A 23,440-nucleotide genomic window follows, 5' to 3' on the forward strand; every position below is an offset into this window, starting at 1 on the left:
AAGGCCCTTAATCCTCAACTGCTTGAATTGTATTCAGTTATAACTGTAAGCCGCTTTGGGTAAAAGTGTCCGCTAAATGCTGCACATGTAAAAACCACACTGATCACCTTAGGGATGTATTGGAATGCTGACTGTAAGCCAGCCAGGTCCAATGTTAGTGCCTGACCTCACAAATTCTATCTTAACTGAATAGACACAAATTTCCACATACACAGCTTTACGCCTCTAACGAGACTCAATGAATGCTCAACAAGCTGTGGTACACTTACTGTTTTGACATGATGTTTAGAGCATAATAACATCTATGGCTCATGGGGTAGCACTGTTGCCTCGCAGCAAGAAGTTCCTGGGTTTGATTCCCAAGTGGAGAGCTTCGGGTCCTTTCTGTGTGGAGTTTGCATGTTCTCCGCTTGTCATTGTGGGTTTTCTCTGGGAGCTCGGGTTTCCTCCCGCAGTACACAGACTTCTAAGTTAGCTCAACTGGAGATACTAAACTGACCGTGATGGTGTTTCACATGAAGAATCATGGGTAACGCTGCTCAGGTGGCCCAGCAGTAAAACACACACTGAACACCAGTGCTGGGATCTCGAATGGCCACATGAACAACGATTGGCCTGTTGTTCAGACAGGGGTGGGATATTAAGCCGGATAGGGACTCTCTCATAACTGATGCAATTACGACCTCTGCTGGCTGATTGATGGCGCCTGCGCAGAGACGGGAAAAGAGTGCTCTCAGGGTGTGTCTCTCCGTACACAGTGCTGATCCACACTGCATTCGTCTAAGTGTAGGTGACAAAATGCATACGGCTGCTGCCCACGTGTCGGAGGGGATGTGGGTTAGCTTTGTTCTGCTTAATCAGAGCGGGGATCAACATTGGTGGAGAGGAAGCATGACGCAATCGGCAACTGGACGCACTGAAAGGGAGAAAAGGGGGAGAAAATGCAATAGTTGTATTGGTTATTTTAAATCAATGTTTTCACATATTACTGCTGTCCCCTTCTATCTTTTTGTTTTACTATATAAAGGTAAATCTTTATACTAGTTTTCTATGTTTTTATGCCCTTTAAATATGTATTTTAGGAGACTCTCCGAAGCATTTCTGACCAAGCACAATCCAGACTTCACACAGACATTTCATTTAACTGGAAACACATTCTTCTGCTTTTGCTTCTTACACAAGCAATCTACCTTTTTCCCCTAGGTGTGGTCTGGTGCCAAACAGCAGAACGATGCTCTTTTGGCAACAGGCTGCGGCTCCACGGCTCCTTCTTCCATCATTGCTCCATTCAACGTCATCACGACCCGTTTCCAGTCCTCTGACACACCCGGCAAAGGCTTCTCAGCCTCCTTCTCCACACGTGTGTACCTCATGGTTTATCTTTGAGTCTTAGAGTTTTGTTTGCTTTGCATATTAAAAGTGCCCCAAATCTATTTTTCTTCCAGGATGTGGAGCAAACTTCTCGGCCACTGCTGGACGTGTGGTATCCCCTAACTACCCAGATCATTACCCACCCAACTCCAACTGTGACTACCGAATAGATGCTGGAGAACAGACTGTGATTCTCATCACCTTTAAAACCTTCCAGATAGAGGGTAGGTTCTGCTTTAAAAGGTACTAAATGTCACAAACATTAATCAAGAACAGTTCGTTCAGCAACCCACTGTTTTTACAAGTCAGCTAAAGGTCATGGATGTTCTCATACTGTTCCAATGATCGGAATGTTTTCAGTAAATACACATATAGCTATTAACTGTATTTTAATATACTTTAAAAGCCAATAAAGACGTACACTTTTTAATATGTGGTCACTCTTTTAGCTCACTCAACATGCGTCTTTGATGGTGTAAAGATCTACAAGGGCTCTTCCTCAAATGAAAACCTCATTACCACTTTGTGTGGAGACACCCTACCAGGCCCATTCTCCACTTTTGGTCCCATGTTCCTCAACTTCTACTCTGACTCCATCATTAATGACAATGGATTCCTGGCTGAATACACAGCTATCCGTAAGTGTTTATTAATCATCCTGTTTTACACTGTTGCCAAAGTATTTTAGTGCATTGTTTCATGCCTGATAATTATATCATCTACAATAACAATGAAGGATTATATAGGTTTAGTACTTCATATGGTTATTATAAGTAGAATACTGAAGACAACTAGACTGAAGGTTTTGCGTTAGCTTCTATTCATTTTAGTGAGGTTTGCTCACTGGCACATTGCTTCCCGAGGAAGATTGGAACAAAAGCATTTTCACCAGTGGTTTAGTGGGCATTCACTTGTGGGCATAAGAGCACCATTTTAGCCAATAGTCATAACAGTCAAGTAATGCAGTCGTGTATATATAGAGGGAGGGAGGAAGGGATGGATGGATGGATGGGTGTATATACAGATGGTTGGATGGGTGTGTAGATGGATGGATAGAGGTATGGATGGGTGTGTATATGGAGGGATGGATGTATAGTTGGATGGGTGTATATATGGAGGGATGGATGAATGTATATATGGATGGACGGATGGATGGATGGGTGTATATATAGAGGGATGGATGGGTGTGTATATGGAGGGATGGATGAATAGTTGGATGGGTGTGTATATGGAGGCATGGATGAATGTATGGATGGACGGACGGATGGATGGATGGATAGATGGATGGACGGTTGTATATACAAATAAATGATAGTACGGATGGATGGATAGCTGTATATACAAAGGGATGGATGGATGGATGGATGGGTGTATATACAGTGTATCACAAAAGTGAGTACACCCCTCACATTTCTGCAGATATTTAAGTATATCTTTTCATGGGACAACACTGACAAAATGACACTTTGACACGATGAAAAGTAGTCTGTGTGCAGCTTATATAACAGTGTAAATTTATTCTTCCCTCAAAATAACTCAATATACAGCCATTAATGTCTAAACCACCGGCAACAAAAGTGAGTACACCCCTAAGAGACTACACCCCTAAATGTCCAAATTGAGCACTGCTTGTCATTTTCCCTCCAAAATGTCATGTGATTTGTTAGTGTTACTAGGTCTCAGGTGTGCATAGGGAGCAGGTGTGTTCAATTTAGTAGTACAGCTCTCACACTCTCTCATACTGGTCACTGAAAGTTTCAACATGGCACCTCATGGCAAAGAACTCTCTGAGGATCTTAAAAGACGAATTGTTGCGCTACATGAAGATGGCCAAGGCTACAAGAAGATTGCCAACACCCTGAAACTGAGCTGCAGCACAGTGGCCAAGATCATCCAGCGTTTTAAAAGAGCAGGGTCCACTCAGAACAGACCTCGCGTTGGTCGTCCAAAGAAGCTGAGTGCACGTGCTCAGCGTCACATCCAACTGCTGTCTTTGAAAGATAGGCGCAGGAGTGCTGTCAGCATTGCTGCAGAGATTGAAAAGGTAAGGGGTCAGCCTGTCAGTGCTCAGACCATACGCCGCACACTACATCAAATTGGTCTGCATGGCTGTCACCCCAGAAGGAAGCCTCTTCTGAAGTCTCTACACAAGAAAGCCCGCAAACAGTTTGCTGAAGACATGTCAACAAAGGACATGGATTACTGGAACCATGTCCTATGGTCTGATGAAACCAAGATTAATTTGTTTGGTTCAGATGGTCTCAAGCATGTGTGGCGGCAATCAGGTGAGGAGTACAAAGATAAGTGTGTCATGCCTACAGTCAAGCCTGGTGGTGGGAATGCCATGGTCTGGGGCTGCATGAGTGCAGCAGGTGTTGGGGAGTTACATTTCATTGAGGGACACATGAACTCCAATATGTACTGTGAAATACTGAAGAAGAGCATGATCCCCTCCCTCCGGAAACTGGGTCTCGGGCAGTGTTCCAGCATGATAATGACCCCAAACACACCTCTAAGACGACCACTGCTTTATTGAAGAGGCTGAGGGTAAAGGTGATGGACTGGCCAAGCATGTCTCCAGACCTAAACCCAATAGAACATCTTTGGGGCATCCTCAAGCGGAAGGTGCAGGAGCGCAAAGTCTCGAATATCCACCAGCTCCGTGATGTCGTCATGGAGGAGTGGAAAAGCATTCCAGTGGCAATCTGTGAAGCTCTGGTAAACTCCATGCCCAGGAGAGTTAAGGCAGTTCTGGGAAATAATGGTGGCCACACAAAATATTGACACTTCAGGAACTTTCACTAAGGGGTGTACTCACTTTTGTTGCCGGTGGTTTAGACATTAATGGCTGTATATTGAGTTATTTTGAGGGAAGAATAAATTTACACTGTTATATAAGCTGCACACAGACTACTTTTCATTGTGTCAAAGTGTCATTTTGTCAGTGCTGTCCCATGAAAAGATATACTTAAATATCTGCAGAAATGTGAGGGGTGTACTCACTTTTGTGATACACTGTATGGAGGGATGGATGGGTGTGTATATGGAGGCATGGATGAATGTATGGATGGATGGATGGATGGACGGACGGACGGACGGACGGACGGATGGATGGATGGATGGATGGATGGATAGATAGATGGATGGACGGTTGTATATACAAATAAATGATAGTACGGATGGATGGATAGCTGTATATACAAAGGGATGGATGGATGGATGAATGGATAAAGGGATAGAGTAGATTCTATAAAGATAGAATTGGATGGATTGAATCGGATTGTTGTGGGTGGGTGGGTTACAACTATAGTGGGAGCCCAGTACTCGAAATATTAGTAACTAAACTTTCTGTGTAACTTAAAGACGTATTCATGCTGTTACATTAAAATGACTGTTTACATCTGAACTACTTATATAATAGTAAATATTTTTGCTTCCCATAGATCCAGTTACTGCTAAATTACTGTAATAAAACATTGAGCCTGAAATGTTGCTTGTAAATTTTTGCCATAGCAGAAAATTGTTTTGCATTTAGATTCTTTTGAATAAAATTCTAGAACTAAACATGTTTTGCTAACTTAATAGATTTTACCTCTACTGGATTTTGTCTGATTGCTAATGCTAGTCTGATGCACCTAACCAAACAAATCTTACCCTTCACTGTATGGCTGTATCATTGGCAATGCCCCAGACTGTGGGCAGGAATGTGACAGCCTTTCACCGGATCCAAAAAAGTGAAATGACTAGAATAAAGGGACTCAGCACTTTTTTAGACAATTAGAGGAATTTGAAACTCGGCAATTATGCAAATGTTATAGGGATTTTTTCTTATCCCACACCCACAGCCACACAAATGTTTAGACACAAACAAATTCAACATAAATGAACATGCCATAAAACCCAACCCAACACACAGGATGAAGAAGTTTTTCTTTTAATATTAGATACAGTAAATGTTGTGATTTTAAGACATTTGTTGTGTAAGACATTACACTGATCAGCCATAACATTAAAACCACCTCCTTATTTCTACACTCACTGTCCATTTTATCAGCTCCACTTACCATATAGAAGCACTTTGTAGTTCTACAATTACTGACTGTATTCAATCTGTTTCTCTACATACTTTTTAACCTGCTTTCACACTGTTCCTCAAAGGTCAGGACCCCCACAGGACCACCACAGAGCAGGTATTATTTAGGTGGTGGATCATTCTCAGCACTGCAGTGACACTAACATGGTGGTGGTGTGTTAGTGTGTGTTGTGCTGGTATAAGTGGATCAGACACAGCAGCGCTGCTGGAGGTTTTAAATACCGTGTCCACTTTAAATACCGCTCATCTATTGCTGCTGTTTGAGTTGGTCATCTTCTAGACCTTCATCAGTGGTCACAGGACGCTGCCCTCAGGGCGCTGTTGGCTGTATATATTTTTGGTTGGTGGACTATTCTCAGTCCAGCAGGGACAGTGAGGTGTTTAAAAACTCCAGCAGTGCTGCTGTGTCTTATCCATTTATACCAGCACACCACCACCATGTCAGTGTCACTGCAGTGCTGAGAATGATCCACCACCCAAATAATGGGTGAGGAACAGGGTGAAAGGGGGCTAACAAAGCATGCAGAGAAACAGATGGACTACAGTCAGTAATTGTAGAACTACAAAGTGCTTCTATATGGTAAGTGGAGCTGATAAAATGGACAGTGAGTGTAGAAACAAGGAGGTGGTTTTAATGTTATGACTGATCAGTGTATACTGACTTGTAGCAAAATGAGATTGATGTACAAACCTGATACCAGGACTAGAGCTTGTGTAGAACAGAGTATAATAGGGTTTTTACTTTACACAATGAATTCCTGTATGTTTAAATACAGTATGTGGTGATTTGTTTTGAAAGCTGGTGCACCTGAACCCACAGACTTCTTCTTTTCTTTAATATGTGGTTATGTTCAGTTTTAAATGTGCCATAATGGTCTGCTTTTATTTCTAGCATGTGGAGGTGTATACAACAGCTCTTCTGGAACAGTAGGCAGTCCAGCTCACTCTGTGATCGACTATCACCACAACATTAACTGCACCTACCACATCATCGTCCAAAACAATCGTATCGTTGAACTTAAGTAAGTCTGAGTCTTTATTCTAGAGTCACTGGATTTAAAATACCACATCAGTGGAGAAGCATTTCTATACTCCAGTTCATATATTACAATCATCAAGTGGTACCACACAGTTTCAGGGTATAGAAAATGATCCTGAGATTTTTTTTACTGTTTGTGTGGAGTTTGGCATGTTCACCAGCCCTCACACACACACACACACACACACACACACCTACACACCTCCAGAACAGTAGTAGGTAGTTTGTCTGCTCAGAATGTCCTCTAGTTGTTTGTTTGTAGTTACTCATTACACAAGATTCATCAGTTCACAAGGTTATATCGAACACAGTCATATCGAACACACAATTTAGTGTCTCCAATTCACCTCACTTGCACGTCTTTGGACTGTGGGAGGAAACCGGAGCACCCAGAGGAAACCCACGCAGACACGGGGAGAACATGCAAACTCCACACAGAAAGGACACGGACTGTTCCACCTTGGAATCGAACCCAGGACCTTCTTGCTGTAAGGCGACAGTGCTACCCACTGAGCCACCGTGCCGCCCCCTCTAGGTGTAAATAACTGTGGGATGCCCTGTGATGAACTTGTGATGAACTTGTCTCCTCCAGACGAACTGTGACCCTGAAAGTCTATCAACTGTATCAATTCCTTTCAAAGCATTGTGTGTGTGGGGAAGGGGGGGGGGGGTGTCTTTAATTTTCCATTCTAACTACTCAGGGAATGACTGAATCAAATAAACGTGGACATCCCTTCTAATTATTGATGCCTCACAGCAAGAAGGTCCTGGGTTCGAATCCCAGGTCCTTTCTGTGTGGAGTCTGAGAAGAGGAGTCTCCGGTTTCCGACCACAGTCCGAAAACATGCAAGTGAGGTGAACTGGAGACACAAAATGATCCATGACTGATAAATCTTGTGTAACCAGTAACTACCTGTCCGGCATAACTGGAACCAAAGTGTAAAACATGACGTTAAAATCCTAATAAATAAAGAAGTGTAATTATTGAGGTCAGTTATTTCAGCCTCACAAGACATTGTATGCTTCAAACTTTTTGGTAACTGTTTGGGGAAGGCAAGGTCCATAAAACAAGATTTGCATTGTTCATGTCCCAGCTCTTTATGAATATACAGGTGAAGTGAATAACACTGATTATCTCTTCATCACGGCACCTGTTAGTGGGTGGGATATATTAGGTAGCAGGTGAACATTTTATCCTCAAAGTTGATGTTAGAAGCAGGAAAAATGGGCGAGCGTGAGGATCTGAGCGAGTTTGACAAGGATTAAATTGTGACGGCTAGACGACTGAGTCAGAGCATCTCCAAAACTGCAGCTCTTGTGGGGTGTTCTCGGTCTGCAGTGGTCAGTATCTATCAAAAGTGGTCCAAGGAAGCAGCAGTGGTAAACCGGCGACAGGGTCATTGATGCACGTGGGGAGCGAAGGCTGGTCCGTGTGGTCCGATTCAACAGACGAGCTACTGTAGCTCAAATCGCTGAAGAAGTTAATGCTGGTTCTGATAGAAAGGTGTCAGAATACGCAGTGCATCACAGTTGCAGGGCTGTTTTGGTAGCAAAAGGAGGACCAACACATTATTAGGAAGGTGGTCATAATGTTATGCCTGATCGGTGTATATATTTTCTGTGAAATTATATATTGGTAGTGCTCATACCCAATTTTTATGCTCTTTTATTTCCAAGATTTAATAACTTCAACCTTGAAGCATCGTCCACCTGTGCTTTCGACTATGTGGCAGTCTATGATGGACCGGACACCCTGTCTCCACTGCTGGGACGTTTCTGTGGGAGTGTGATCCCCCAAACACTCAGATCCTCAACCAATCAGATGTTCATTGTCTTCAAAACAGATTTTTCTGTGGCAGCTGAAGGCTGGAGGGCCTCCTTCCGAGAAACTTTAGGTACAGTCGGCCTTTCATCACACAATTCACTGTACTGAAAATAAGTCATGCTTATCATTTTACATGTACAACAATCCAACCTGTATCATTTATTCATTGTCTGTTTTAACACCACATGATCCTGGATTACACTCACACACACTCACACTCACACTAAGGGCAATTTAAAGTTGCTCCAATTAACCTGACTGCATGTCTGTGGTCTGTGGGGGGAAACCGGAGCACACGAACACAGGGAGAACATGCAAACTCCACACAGAGAGGCCCTTCTTGCTGTGAGGTGAAAGTGCTACCCACTGAACCACTGTGCCACCCTAGTCTGTATAAGATTTGCCAGCTTGCCACTGTTGGGCCCTTGAGCAAGGCCCTCATCCCTCATTTGCTTGCAATGTATACTGTCTCAGTAAATGCAAAAAATGTCAAATGTAAATGTAGTAATTACCGAAATACTTAACTGTACTGAAGTGCTTGTTTAATCATCTCACTCTGATACCTTTAAACCCATGCACCAGTATATTAGTTGCGTTACCATGTACCAATAGTAGTCAAACCCTCAAGAATCAGCTTAATTCTTAAGTAATAAAAACCACTACAGTTGATGTCCCCTATCCAAAGCAGATCTTATTTCTACGAGTTTTACAATAGACATAGTCTCAAAGCAGCTTTACAGAATCCAGGACCGACAGACCAAAAACACCTGTCGAGCAAACCAAGGGCGACAGTGGCAAGTAAAAAAATTCCCTTAAAATTACAGGAAGAAACTTTGAGAGGAACCAGAGAGGAACCCTCGGGTGGCCTGGAGGATCATTTGAATGAACGGGATTTACACAAATCGTACATATAAAATACATTCAAAATTAAATACAACTAAAAGTTCGAACTAGCAGAAAAGTGGGACATGAAACAGCAATGTTCTGATCACAAGTTCTTAAATCCAGAGCTACCACTCAATTGTATTGTGTGTTCAATTGCAGCTCTGTCTATTAGCATATGTGCAGTATATTAATGAATTTATCAGGATTACATAAATTGTCAATAATATGTGAGTACAGGGATACAAATCATTAAATTTGTAATGTTTAAACAGCAAGTAAAATTATCTTATTTGATTGAAAAAAGGGCAATTGTAGCCTAGCTGTTAAGGTTGCTGGTTCAAGCCCCACCACTGCCAGGTTGCCACTGTTGGACCCTTGAGCAAGGCCCTTAACCCTCAATTGATTAGACAATATACACCGATCAGCCATAACATTAAAACCACCTTCTTGTTTCTACACTTACTGTCCATTTTATCAGCTCCACTTACCATATAGCAGCACTTTGAATTTCTACAATGACTGACTGTATTACATCTGTTTCTCTACATGCCTTTTTAACCTGCTTTCACCCTGTTCTTCAATGGTCAGGACCCCCACAGAGCAGGTATTACTTAGGTGGTGGATCATTCTCAGCACTGCAGTGACACTGACATGGTGGTGGTGTGTGAGTGTGTGTTGTGCTGGTATGAGCGGATTAGACACAGCAGCGCTGCTGGAGTTTTTAAATACTGTGTCCACTCACTGTCCACTCTATTAGACACTCCTACCTAGTTGGTCCACCTTGTAGATGTAAAGTCAGAGACGATCGCTCATCTATTGCAGCTGTTTGAGTTGGTCATCCTCTTGACCTTCATCAGTGGTCACAGGACGCTGCCTACGGGGCGCTGTTGGCTGGATATTTTTGGTTGGTGGACTATTCTCAGTCCAGCAGGGACAGTGAGGTGTTTAAAAACTCCATCAGCACTGCTGTGTCATCCACTCATACCAGCACAACACACACTAACACACCACCACCATGTTAGTATCACTGCAGTGCTGAGAATGATCCACCACCTAAATAATACCTGCTCTGTGGTGGTCCTGTGAGAGTCCTGACCATTGAAGAACAGGGTGAAAGGGGGCTAACATGCAGAGAAACAGATGGACTACAGTCAGTAATTGTAGAACTACAAAGTACAGTGTGTTAGTTTGACAAAAAACATTAAAACATTTCTGCTGTGCAGTGCTGTTTTCTGTCCTGTAAATGATGTGGCTCATGGGCATATTTGCTGAGTGACTCTTTTAGAGACATTACAAAGTTCTAATAGAATTGGGATGTTTATAAGATACACATCTGCTGCTTTAAGAAAACTGTATCATCTCAAACTGTGTGCCATGTATGTCACATTTTATAATATATGTAATCAGAACACAATGAACAAAAGAGGCTTTAAAGAACTGGGCTGGGAAGATCTCCACTTAACTTGTGTAGCGGAGTAAACAAGATGTCGTTAGATTTACCCCTCTGTCCTCCACAGCCTGGTACATGCAGCGCAGCATCTTGCTTACAATCGATGGTATTCACCACAATCTGTTAGGGCTCCCTGTCAACACAGATAAAAAACGTACTATCAGGCAATGTTGTCGAAGAGCAGAAACAAAAGGACCAGTGTTACGTGTCTCTCTTTTCTTTGTCATGTTAAGCAACAGAAAAGTGTTTGTTTTGTTTTGCTAGATGCAAATGACATTTGGCTTCTCTACCCACATCTGGAGATTACATATGTGATATTTAAATACCAGATTAAGTAAACTAATGCTATTTGAAATGTGCCCCTCTTTATAAAGTAGGAGAACTTGATATGGTTGAGTGGGAGTTTTGGGGTCCAGGTAGGGTGCAGTGGACAGATGGACCGGCTCTCTATCCAGGGTGTATTCCTGTCATTCACCCAGTGAACGGCATAGATTCCAGATCCATGTAAACTCTGTTTGGCATAAACTTTTGAAGAAAGATTTAAGAATAATGTATGTACCCTGAAAACTACATTACATGAGTAATAATTTATTGTGCTCAGTGATGGATTAATGACCATATCAGGGTATTTCTGCCCTGTAGCCAGTGTCTCCCAGTGAAACTGGACCTGCCACAATACAGACCAGGATAAAGCATTTGATAAACATAAAAAAAGCATTTTATTGTAATATGAACAAAGCACATGATAAAATACTTTCTGTGCCAACAGCTCTCTTCTGGAGATTTTATTTTGTCGGCTGAATGAGTTCTGAGCCAGGTCTATGAGGTGCTTTGCATCTAAAAAGTAAAAGAGCAAGTAGTGTCTACTTTTTTTTCTCAGTGTTGTTTAGTTAATACTAGTTGTTCATGCCAAGCTGAAATTTCTACAGTTTTAATTGCTGGGGAATGTAACTATCTGTTAGGGGTAGCTAGGGGTAGACCACTTTTGATAAATTCTGACCACTGCAGACCGGGAACACCCCACAAGGGCTTCAGTTTTGGTTATGCTCTGACCCAGTCGTCTAGCCATCACAATTTGGCCCTTGTAAAACTCACTCAAATCCTCACGCTCGCCCATTTTTCCTGCTTCTAACGTCAACTTTGAGGATAAAATGTTCACTTGCTGCCTAATATATCCCCCCCACTAACAGGTGCCGTGACGAAGAGATAATCAGTGTTATTCACTTCACCTGTCAGTGCTCATAATGTTATGCCTGGTCTGTGTATATACATACACGTGCGCAGGACAATGAAATTCTTTTTCCACAGATTCCAGCTTGTTTGGAGGCTGGGGTCAGAGCGCAGGGTCAGCTATTGTACAGTTCCCCCTAAAGCAGGGTTAGGGGTCTTGCTCAACGGCCCAACAGTGGCTCAGTAGCAGAGCCGGATCAATATATATATAAAATACAGTGTTAAATTGTAAATCTTAGTACACTATATGGCCAAAAGTATTCAGACACTTGACCTAAGCTTGGTGGACGTCACATTTCAAAAACAAATCATAATAAAATAGACCGACCTCCATGTGATCTCTTTAGCTATAACAACGGTCGTTCTTCTGAATAGGCTTCCTACAAGACTTTGAAGCAGGTCTGTGGGAATTTGTGCCCATTTAGTCAAAAGAGCATCCATCTGGCTGGGCACTTAACACCTCAGTTGATGTTCCTGAAATCAGGGCTCGGTGCAGACCAGTGGAGTTTTTTTTAAACCAAGCTTTTCTTCATGTCTTTATAGTGTTTGCTTTGTGGACAGGGGCACAAAGGGCCTTCCCTATCCTGTTGCTGAAAGTTGAAAGCATTTAGATACTTATTAGTTAATTTTTTCATCGAGATCTAGATATTACTTTGCATTTTTAAATACACTTAACTGTGACATTTGTAAAAATAATGTAATGTAAGTTTTAAATAATAATAAATAATGTACGTTTTTACTAAGATCATGTGCATACAAGCAACTCTATACAGCTATTGATATTATAATGATATTATAATGATCAATTTCTGATTCATAGCTTATAATCGTTGAGCCTGCTCAAGGGCAGTGATAGCTCAGTGGTTAAGGTACTGGACTAGTAAGCAGAAGGTTGCCGGTTCAAGCCCCACCACCGCAAAGTTGCCACTGTTGGGCCCCTGAGCAAGACCCTTAACCCTCAATTGCTCAAAATTGTGTTCAGTCATAACTGTAAGTCGCTTTGGATAAAAGCATCTGCTAAATGCTTAAAATGTAAATGAAATGTAGCACAAGATTTAAAGAGGCAAATAATTAATAACAGTCAATTCCTAATGAATATTCTGGACCTGCGTTTGGTGGATCTGGAAGGATCTCTCACAGCTAGTATTGTATTTCTTTCTATTTGTACATACATCTAATATAAAATAGCATTTACCTTTGCATTCATTTCTTTCTTTTTTAAATTATTAATCAGAGATTGTGTTCATTTCTTTGTTCGAAAACTGTAGAGAATTCACACAGAAGTTGAGTCAGTATCTCTTTATCTATTGAGTGCACTTATATGCTGTTACTGTTTATGTATATGGTGATGTTGTTATGTGTGATATCAACCAAAAAAATACTTTGGATTTTCTTTATTAGCAACTTGCTAGAATTTATGTCAGACATCTTTGTGCACATTTTAACTTCCAACCAGTTTTTTGTCTGCTGACTGACAGTAAAACTTTCCTCTAGCGTCCTCTACTGGTCCTCCATCAATACATCAAACATCTTATTCTCAATTTCACCATTTACACATTCACCTCACTACATAATGTTTGGGTATAGGCCCAAAATAGCAGTTTAATTTATGTACACTATTGTATAATGTACTAAAACTTTTTATTTATTTTATTGTGCTTAGGATTCTCCTTTTTACAGTGTATATGTTTAAATAAATGTGGATCAGGAGCACCAGTACAAGTCAATACATTGGGTTCACAACCCTGCCCTCCCTCCTGTCTACTCAACCCATTACATTTCCTGGTACCCCACTTTTAATTATGCTATGGCTGGGAGTAACTTTGGTGGACAGTTAGTGCCATCCGCTGTTTATTTGTGTAATAGAAAAATAGAATAGAATTTGTCATATACACCGACGAGGCATAACATTATGACCACTGACAGGTGAAGTGAATAACACTGATTATCATACACAACAAACTGTGATGCTCTGTGCATTCTGACACCTTTCTATCAGAACCAGCATGAACTTCTTCAGCAGTCTGAGCTACAGCAGCTCGTCTGTTGGATCGGACCACACGGGCCAGCCTTCACTCCCCACGTGCATCAATGAGCCTTGGCCGCCCATGACCCTGTCGCTAGTTTACCACTGTTCCTTCCTTGGACCACTTTTGATAGATACTGACCACTGCAGACCGGGAACACCCCACAAGAGCTGCAGTTTTGGAGATGCTCTGACCCAGTCGTCTAGCCGTCACAATTTGGCCCTCGTCAAACTCGCTCAGATCCTCACGCTTGTTCATTTTTCCAACTTTGAGGATAAAATGTTCACTTGCTGCCTAATATATCCCACCCACTAACAGGTGCCGTGATGAAGAGATAATCAGTGTTATTCCCTTCACCTGTCCATGGTCATAATGTTGTGCCTGGTCGGTGTGTACACATACATGTGCGCAGGACAATGAAATTATTTTTCCACAGATTCCAGCTTGTTTGGAGGCTGGGGTCAGAGCGCAGGGTCAGCTATTGTACAGTTCCCCCTAAAGCAGGGTTCAGTAGCAAAGCCGGAATTCAAACTCACAATCTTCCGATTGATAGCCCAAAGCTCTACCTACCCCCTAGGCTACCACTGTCCCTACATAATCAGGGGAGAGCTCGAATAAAGTCTCACACTATCAGAACTTATGCATTTGAGATTCCCACCTTAAAGGGAGTTCACAGTAGCTGAGCCTCACTCTGGATGAACCACCTTCTTGTTCATGGTCTCTAAGCCATTTTTGTCTTTCTTTTGGTCTTTCTTGATCACTCAGGTCCTCAGCAGGGTTGTGGAGGCTACCTCACCTCCTCCTCGGGGATGTTTGGTTCTCCTGATATCGACATGGATGGAAGGTATGACCCATACATGAACTGTCTGTGGAACATCGCCATTGCTCCCAATAAAGTCATCAACCTTGCTTTCACCACTTTTGAGCTGGAAAATGGAGTGGGCTCCTCATGTCTGTATGATTATGTCAAGGTATGTACATTGTTTTATATTTATATTGTGTATATATATAAAATACAGTGTTAAATGGTGAATCCTAGTACACTATATGGCCAAAAATATTCAGTCACTTGACCTAAGCTTGGTGGATGTCCCATTTCAAAACCAAATTGTAATAAAATAGTTTGCATGTTCTCCCTGTGTCTGCTTGGGTTTCCTCCGGAAGCTCTGGTTTCTTCCCACAGTCCAAAGACATGCAAGTTAGCTGAATTGGAGATACAAAATTGTCCAAGACGACGTGTTCGATGTAACCTTGTGAACTGATGAATCTTGTGTAATGAGTAACTACCATTTCTGTCATTGATGTAACCAAAGTGTAAAACATAATTGAAATCCTAATAAACAAACAAACATGAATTCAGTAATTAGAAGAAGTGTCCCAATACTTTTGTTCATATAGCATAAATCCTCTATGAAATTTGCTGAATATCTTTGATGGTTGCTTTTTTCTGAAGGTCTATGATGGTGACAGTGTTGATTACCCACTGGTTGGATCATACTGTGGAACTACAGTTCCTGCTCCCTACACGTCAGCCAGTAATTTCCTGACTGTGCACTTTGTGTCTGATGGTTCAGTGGCTTTCAAAGGCTTTAATGCCACCTACAGTGCAGTAGACAGTAAGACCATCACCTTTTCTACATTCTTTTTATGTAAAGATAGCTGAGTGATTATTAATGCTATTAATGTGTAACACTGGGACAGGGCTTTATAAACTAACAGCTCCAGGGTCTCAGGTTTGATCCGCTTCTTTTTTACTGAGTTTTTACTAGGAACTTCTGTTCCCTTCTCTCAACATGCCAGGAGGTAGAATATCTTCCTTTCATTGCCCCAATGTGTAAGTGTGAGTAAGTAAGTGAGTAAAATCCTGGTATGGACTTCCAGTGCTGCCCAGTGTTTCTGTGATGGCTCCAGATTCACTGTAATGTTGATCAATAATATGTCGCATTTATTAATCATCACCTTTATTAATAACTTTTAATAGCCGTCAACAAAACTCTGGTACAACTCTGCCTGTATTTTTAAAGCCTTCCTGACAGAGTTGATTTTACAGACAACAATTCTTGATAGAGAAAAGATCTGGACTTTAGGGAGGCAAGTCCAAAAACCTAATTCTGTCCTGCTGAAACAGACAGTAGCATCAAGAAGATAGGGTTTTTTAGTATTATGTAATAAAAAAAGAATATTATAGTGAACTGATTGATTTACTTAATTTAAGATTATAGAAAAAGGTTATAATGTACACCAATTAGGTTAAAATTGCACTATGTAACTTGAGGATTTGGAGCCCTCTCTGGTGAAAATATGGTATTGCAAGCAAAGTAGAACATATGCTAACCATAGAACATTTACATTTTCAGCATTTAGCAGACGCCTTTATCCAAAGCGACTTACATTCTAGTTACAGTATACAGTCTGAGCAATAGAGGGTTAAGGGCATTGCCTAGCAGCAACCTGGCAGTGGTGGGGCTGGAACCAGCGACCCTCTGATTACTAGTCCAGTACCTTAACCACTAGGCTACAGCTTGCCCTATATAAATAGTAAAGCAATACATCATTTTTTTTATTTAATGTAGATGATAATTTAATGTTATTAAATAATAGAAATACTTCCCTTTGTGATTAATACATCTATCTGTCTGTCTGTCTGTCTGTCTGTCTGTCTGTCTGTCTGTCTGTCTGTCTGTCTATCTATCTATCTATCTATCTATCTATCTATCTATCTATCTATCTATCTATCTATCTATCCACAGTGGGTAAGATACTGGACTAGTAATCAAGCCCCACAACTGCCAGCTTGCCACTGTTGGGCCCTTGCAAGGTCCTCCATTGCTGAGACAGTATAATTTTTAAAATTTAACATCAAAACACAAATCTATTTAACTTTAACAAAATGGAAAGGATGGTGTTTCATGGATATTATAATGTGAAAGGCCAAATTACACCAGACTTCAAGTAGTTATCAGTAAATAATAGTTTCTATGTTCAACCACTTACCCCTTACAGTGAGTAATTTTGGGTTTTTCTTCTGCAAAGGGTTATGTGGAGGAACATTTAATGCCACAGCAACACCTCAGACCATCATTTCTCCATCTTACCCTAACGCATATCCTCCATTCACCTTCTGTCGCTGGGTTCTGGATGCTCCTCCTCAGGAGTCAGTGAAAGTTGCAGTCCAGCAGTTTCATCTGCAGCCCAGCCAGAGCTGCACCAGCAACTTCTTGGAGATGAAGGACTGGCCAGTGGTGAGTTTTAGTTCAGTTAGTGAACCGTGTCCACTCTGTCTGTTAAGTACAGGTAATTACAACAATTATTATATAAATAATTACTATTATTTTCTAAAAACTAATAACAATAAGCACTTAAGAGCAGGTAGTACAGTACATCAATGAGCGTTCAACTAAATTTTCCACAGTAAATCTTGTATACTTGGATACAATGGTACCAGGTTTGATCCTGTGCTCTGGTTAAACAGAATCTGGTCTGTGTGGAGTATGGCACGTTCTCACTATGTCCACGTACACCACCGATCAGCCATAACATTAAAACCACCTCCTTGTTTCTACACTCACTGTCCATTTTATCAGCTCCACTTACCATATAGAAGCATTTTGTAGTTCTACAATTACTGACTGTAGTCCATCTGTTGCTCTGCATGCTTTGTTAGCCCCCTTTCATGCTGTTCTTCAATGGTCAGGACCCCCACAGGACCACTACAGAGCAGGTATTATTTAGGTGGTGGATCATTCTCAGCACTGCAGTGAAACTGACATGGTGGTGGTGTGTTAGTGTGTGTTGTGCTGGTATGAGTGGATAAGACACAGTAATGCTGTTGGAGTTTTTAAACACTTCACTGTCACTGCTGGACTGAGAATAGTCCACCAACCAAAAATATCCAGCCAACAGCGCCCCGTGGGCAGCATCCTGTGACCACTGATGAAGGTCTAGAAGATGACCAACTCAAACAGCAGCAATAGATGAGCGATCGTCTCTGACTTTACATCTACAAGGTGGACCAACTAGGTAGGAGTGTCTAATAGAGTGGACAGTGAGTGGACACGGTATTTAAAAACTCCAGCAGCATTGCTGTGTCTGATCCACTCATACAACACACACTAACACACCACCACCATGTGTCAGTGTCACTGCAGAGCTGAGAATGATCCACCACCTAAATAATACCTGCTCTGTAGTGGTCTTGTGGGGGTCCTGACCATTGAAGAACAGAGTGAAAGCAGGCTAAAAAGTATGTAGAGAAACAGTTGGAGATAGAGAAGTGCTTTTATATGGTGGGTGGAGCTGATAAAATGGACAGTGAGTGTAGAAACAAGTTTTCATGTGGTTTTAATGTTATGACTGATCAGTGTAAGTTTCTTTATGAAGTTTCTAGGTTTCCTTCTACACCCCAACACCATCCAGAAGGGGAATTAGCTAGTCTAAATTGACCCAGTCATTACACGTCGAGTAACCAAAAATATTTTCACAAATCGCAAGTCCTAAAAGTTATATAATACAGATTCAATAATAAACCAGTATATAGAAGGGTTTTAAACATCTTACTTTGGCTTTATTCTAAGCCTTGTGTTTAATAGTGTATTCCTGTGCAACCTATTTGGTGGACATTGGTAGCCCAGTGTGTAGAGCTTTGGGCTATCAATCAGAAGATTGTCAGGCTATGTTATGCAGGCACTGTTGGGCCTTTGAGCAAGGCCCTTAACCCTGTACGTACAATGGCTGACCCTATACTTTGACCACAGAATTTCATTGTACTGCACACTTCTTCATTCTTATCTGTGATAATGATCATGTGATCATCTTCAGGGAGACTATGGGCAGGCACATAAGTTCTGTGGTGTAGACTCCCACATCCCTGACTTCTACAGCTACGACCGCACCATGCACCTCACCTTCCAGTCGGACACCTTCATGCCTGGCAATGGCTTCAGTCTCACCTACCAAGTGGCAGGTATGTCCCCAGGATGATAGTATAATCACGTACGTAATACGACAACTAGTAATAATTAATTCTTACATAAAGTACTTGCATAATAATGTCTGTCTTTGTATGTCATTACCCAGGATGTAGCAGGACCTATGAGCAGGCTTATGGGTACCTGAAAAGCCCAGGCTGGCCTGCAGTGTATCCTCATGAAGTGAACTGTGACATTGTTCTCCATGCACCTCAGAACAGCTCCATCTCTCTCTTCTTTGACAGTTTTGATGTGGAATCTCATCCCTCCTGTAACTTTGATTTCTTAGAGGTCAGGTTTTTATTTTTTGTCTTTCTCATTCTGTCTCTAAATGATAGTAAAGAATGGGAGGCTGAGATACTTGGGTTGAGCAGAAGTTAATGGGGGATCATCTCCTTGTTTGAGAAATTTGTTCCCCTAAACTTGACGCTTTCCTTAAACTCAATGTGCGTGCAATGTAAGAAAAAAAAAAAAAAAGGTGTAAGCATTAGGGTGCATTCAAATGAGAAGCGGCAAAGCCGTTTTTCAATTGTATTTCAGTGTTTTTTTTTATTTTATTATATTTTGGTTATTTCTAGTATAAGTATCAAAAACAACCCCATTATTTAACATGAGCCTAAAATATATGCAGTTCCACGGTACCATGGAACGCATTAACAGGTTTCCGATACATCCTTATTGGAAAAAAACCTTGAAACTCAACGTCTTTTAAACTCGACGCCACACCCAGAACCAAATGATGTCGAGTTTCAAGGTACCACTGTATCTGTGGGCTGAGTTTTATATTCTTCTGTTGCATACGTGCACCTGAATTTCGTATATGTGTGTGTGTTAGGTAAGGAACGGCAGCACAGCTTCAGCACCTCTACTTGGCAGATACTGTGGGAGCACACTACCAAATCCGTTCTTCCCCAGATCCAACACGCTCTTCCTGCACTTCCAAAGTGATTTCTCTGCTGCCCGCAATGGCTTTGAAATCACCTGGACTTCCTCACCAGCTGGTAAGTTGAGAACATACTAATAAACAGATCATGATTTATAATGAGTGTACCTTATTTTGGTTACATTTTCTGATCTTCTTCCTCAGGTTGTGGTGGCATGTTATACGGAGACCATGGATCTTTCACCAGTCCGGATTTCCCCGGTACCTACGCCAACGGCACACACTGTGAGTGGGGTATTAGAGCTCCAGGTGGAAGAGTTGTAACAGTCACGTTTAACCAGATCAGCATTGATGATCCTGGAGACTGTCAGAACAACTATCTAAAACTTTATGATGGACCGGATGCCAGCTCACCTCCTGTTGGGCCATACTGTGGAGCGGTGGGTAAAACTGTTCTTTCTGTAAAGAGCAATCGGTTTGCTAAATACGTGTTTAAATAACAAGTAATAAATTAAACCAGAGAGGGGGACTCGAGTCACAGCGACTTCAAACTCGACTCGACTCATTTTAAATGACTCGGACTCGACTCATGACTCGCAAAAAAATCAAAAACAACAAGAGTCCCTAGCATCAGCATGTGTTAACATTAGTTACGTGTGACAATTATATATATATATATGAATACTGTATATATATATACAGTATATATATATATGTCGTTTTCTGCTCTCTAATAACGCTCCGGCCGTCTTAACCCACAACGCACGCAATGGGTAAATGTTACAGCCAGCTTCCGGCGTAGTGATGAAGTGTCACTCCCTACTCCCTACACAGTTTGAAGTTCACTTGATTTGAACATTTTCGTTGCCTTTGGATTGGAATCTCACTTAAAATGGTGCAATACCCTACGTAGTGCACTTCACAGGAACAACTGGGGTGAAAGGAACTCTCCTACAGAATTGGCACTAATGGTTGAAATTGGTTTCCGAACCAATCAGACCTTCTGATTGTAATTTTTAGTAAGAAATGCTGTTATTTGTATTTATTCAGTTTGCGTCACACAGATGATTGTCAGTGAAACGCTTGATTGGCTTTCTAACGAGTTCGTGATTTACTTCACAACCAGGAAAAGTTTGGAGGTTTTTAATTATAATTATATTTCTAATGGGACACACGGTTATACATTTAATAGCACCTGGAAGAACATAAGCTAAGGTAAGCAGTGGTTATGATGTTTTTGCAGTGTTTTGGATTTTGGCCACTGTGCCGTAATTTATCGCGCGCTTTTGTTTTGCAGTGAAAACAAAACGTATCAGTTTAAACTTTTAACTGGTACCTTCTTGTTACAGAAATTACATTCATTTGCACAATGACTAGGAAAGTAAAGGCACTCAGTAAAACGACAAAATACAGTCGCTAATCTGTCGAACTAAAGACTCGTGACTTGACTCGGACTGTAGTCTAAAGACTGTGACTTGACTTGGACTCTAGACTAAAGACTCGTGACTTGACTTGGACTCTAGTCTAAAGACTCGTGACTTGACTCGGACTATAGCCTAAAGACTCGTGACTTGACTTGGACTATAGCCTAAAGACTCGTGACTCGACTCAGACTCTAGTCTAAAGACTCGTGACTTCACTCAGACTCTAGCCTAAAGACTCGTGACTTGACTCGGACTCTAGCTTAAAGACTCGTGACTTGACTTGGACTATAGCCTAAAGACTCGTGACTTGACTCGGACTATAGCCTAAAGACTCGTGACTTCACTCAGACCCTAGCCTAAAGACTCGTGACTTGACTCGGACTCTAGCTTAAAGACTCGTGACTTGACTTGGACTATAGCCTAAAGACTCGTGACTCGACTCGGACTCTAGTCTAAAGACTCGTGACTTCACTCGGACTCTAGCTTAAAGAGTCGTGACTTGACTCGGACTCTAGCCTAAAGACTCGTGACTTGACTCGGACTCGTATTTTGTGACTTGTCAACATTTCTGAATCAAACTAGCACTTTTGATATGGGCACAGAGAAGTCACCTGTATTTGCTGTATGTTGTGATATGTACCAGAATTTGATCAGCAAAGCCACAAAATACTTCTCAAATTACTTGCTTATTAAAAACATATATTTTATAATGTCATTTGTTTATTTTTTTCCTCTTTGCTGTAGGAGACAAATATCGCTCCATTCAGAGCCAGCTCACACCACGTCTTCGTGGTGTTCCACGCCCAGTCTGCCAAACTGCCGTCTGGATTTAGGCTCACATGGAGCAGCTGATGACAAGCTGGAGAAAATGTACATGTACACACTTAAATGCAAGTTTACAAACAGATTTTAATCATGTAAGCCATTTTATCAAGTGCAATATTTACAGACTAATTAAATATACATATTATACAAATTAATTAATAAAATTGCTTGACAATCTTATGTGTAGATGTTTATATGATCAGCAATCTCTGTGTGTTGTATTTTTAAAATAAAGATGATGTTTACTTATATTTCGCTGTGACTGTGTTTAGTGTATTTTTTGTGGCATCAGGGTGGTACAGCAGGTAAAGTGTTTCCTTCACAGCTCCAGTGACCTGGGTTCAGTCTGCACCTTGGGTCACTGAGCCATATCACAGGATTCAATAAGATTAATAAACGTTCTGCACCACAAAAGTAATGTTTAATAAAGATGCTTTATTTTTATTTTTGTTTAAAAGTTGAAAAAATAACCACAATAAAACACGTAAAAAACTAGGGGTTTTATTTAAATGATTTCAGATAGGCAAGGCTGCAGGTAGAGTGGTTGGGGCACTTGTGTGGCACAGAGGTCTAATGCACTAGACTAGCGCACCACCAAGATCTCGATGGGGTCCCTTATAGCGGCTGCAGTAAGGTGCCTGTATGAGTGGTGGGGGAAATCACTTGTGCAGCATAGTGTGTCTCTTCGTACACCATGCAGCTCTGTGTCAGACAAAAGGAAGAGTGTTGGGGTGATATAATAATGTGTGGCTCTCAGTATAGTCTGCGTGCAAGTGAAGTTGCAGAGGAATTACAATCTTGGAATTACAATCTTGATACATGGTGACCTGAATTTAATCTTCACTGCCTGTGAGAAATTTCACTTCTTTGTGTCCACATGAGTTTCCTCTACATCAGGGTTTTTCAAACCAGAGCCGAAAAAAATTATTAAATAATAATAATAATTAAACGACTGAATCTCTTGCACTCTGGAGTCTTTTCAGTCGGTGTATATTTCACACTACACGACTGATTGGCGATAGAGGGTTTCACTCTACACCATCTATCACCAACTGGAATCGCAGGCAAGCTTCTCTGCTCTCCCAAATATTGTTTTGTCACGAAAACAAACGCGAGAAGTGACTAATGGTTTAATGATACCACGTCCAAAAATGCACGTCAACAAGTAGCGAGCGATCAAAGTTTGTGCAAGTAAAAACAAAGAGAAAAAATAAATGAATCTGAGTGGATTTTGCTTGGATTGTTCTGTAGTGAGTTGGAGGTTAATAAATATTTTTTGCAATGCAACGTTGGTGTTTTGTAGAGAACGATAAGGTCAGAAATATTGTAAAACTTGTGTGTGCCGGTGTATTATGATATAAACTATATTAAGGCCCTGTACCACCTTTTTACAACTCCTCCCCTGCGTTTCTATAAAATAA

General features: G+C 41.2%; 1 protein-coding gene across 1 annotated transcript in view; it reads left to right on the top strand.

Annotated features, from left to right (window-relative positions):
- cubn (cubilin (intrinsic factor-cobalamin receptor)) overlaps positions 1-22,194 on the top strand; it is an 80,485-nt gene extending 58,291 nt beyond the window's left edge. The window contains exons 54-66 of the mRNA XM_062991407.1: positions 1,204-1,360; positions 1,446-1,595; positions 1,821-2,009; positions 6,357-6,486; positions 8,181-8,398; positions 14,686-14,891; positions 15,374-15,536; positions 16,954-17,162; positions 18,739-18,883; positions 18,997-19,178; positions 19,723-19,888; positions 19,975-20,210; positions 21,939-22,194. Coding sequence (XP_062847477.1) covers positions 1,204-1,360; positions 1,446-1,595; positions 1,821-2,009; positions 6,357-6,486; positions 8,181-8,398; positions 14,686-14,891; positions 15,374-15,536; positions 16,954-17,162; positions 18,739-18,883; positions 18,997-19,178; positions 19,723-19,888; positions 19,975-20,210; positions 21,939-22,046 — 2,259 coding nt within the window. The 3' untranslated portion in view covers positions 22,047-22,194. The remainder of the gene's footprint in view (positions 1-1,203; positions 1,361-1,445; positions 1,596-1,820; positions 2,010-6,356; positions 6,487-8,180; positions 8,399-14,685; positions 14,892-15,373; positions 15,537-16,953; positions 17,163-18,738; positions 18,884-18,996; positions 19,179-19,722; positions 19,889-19,974; positions 20,211-21,938) is intronic.
- The last annotated feature ends 1,246 nt before the right edge of the window (positions 22,195-23,440 follow it).

The sequence above is a fragment of the Trichomycterus rosablanca genome, chromosome 3, assembly GCF_030014385.1.
Source record: "Trichomycterus rosablanca isolate fTriRos1 chromosome 3, fTriRos1.hap1, whole genome shotgun sequence".
NCBI classification, from domain to species: Eukaryota; Metazoa; Chordata; class Actinopteri; order Siluriformes; family Trichomycteridae; genus Trichomycterus; species Trichomycterus rosablanca.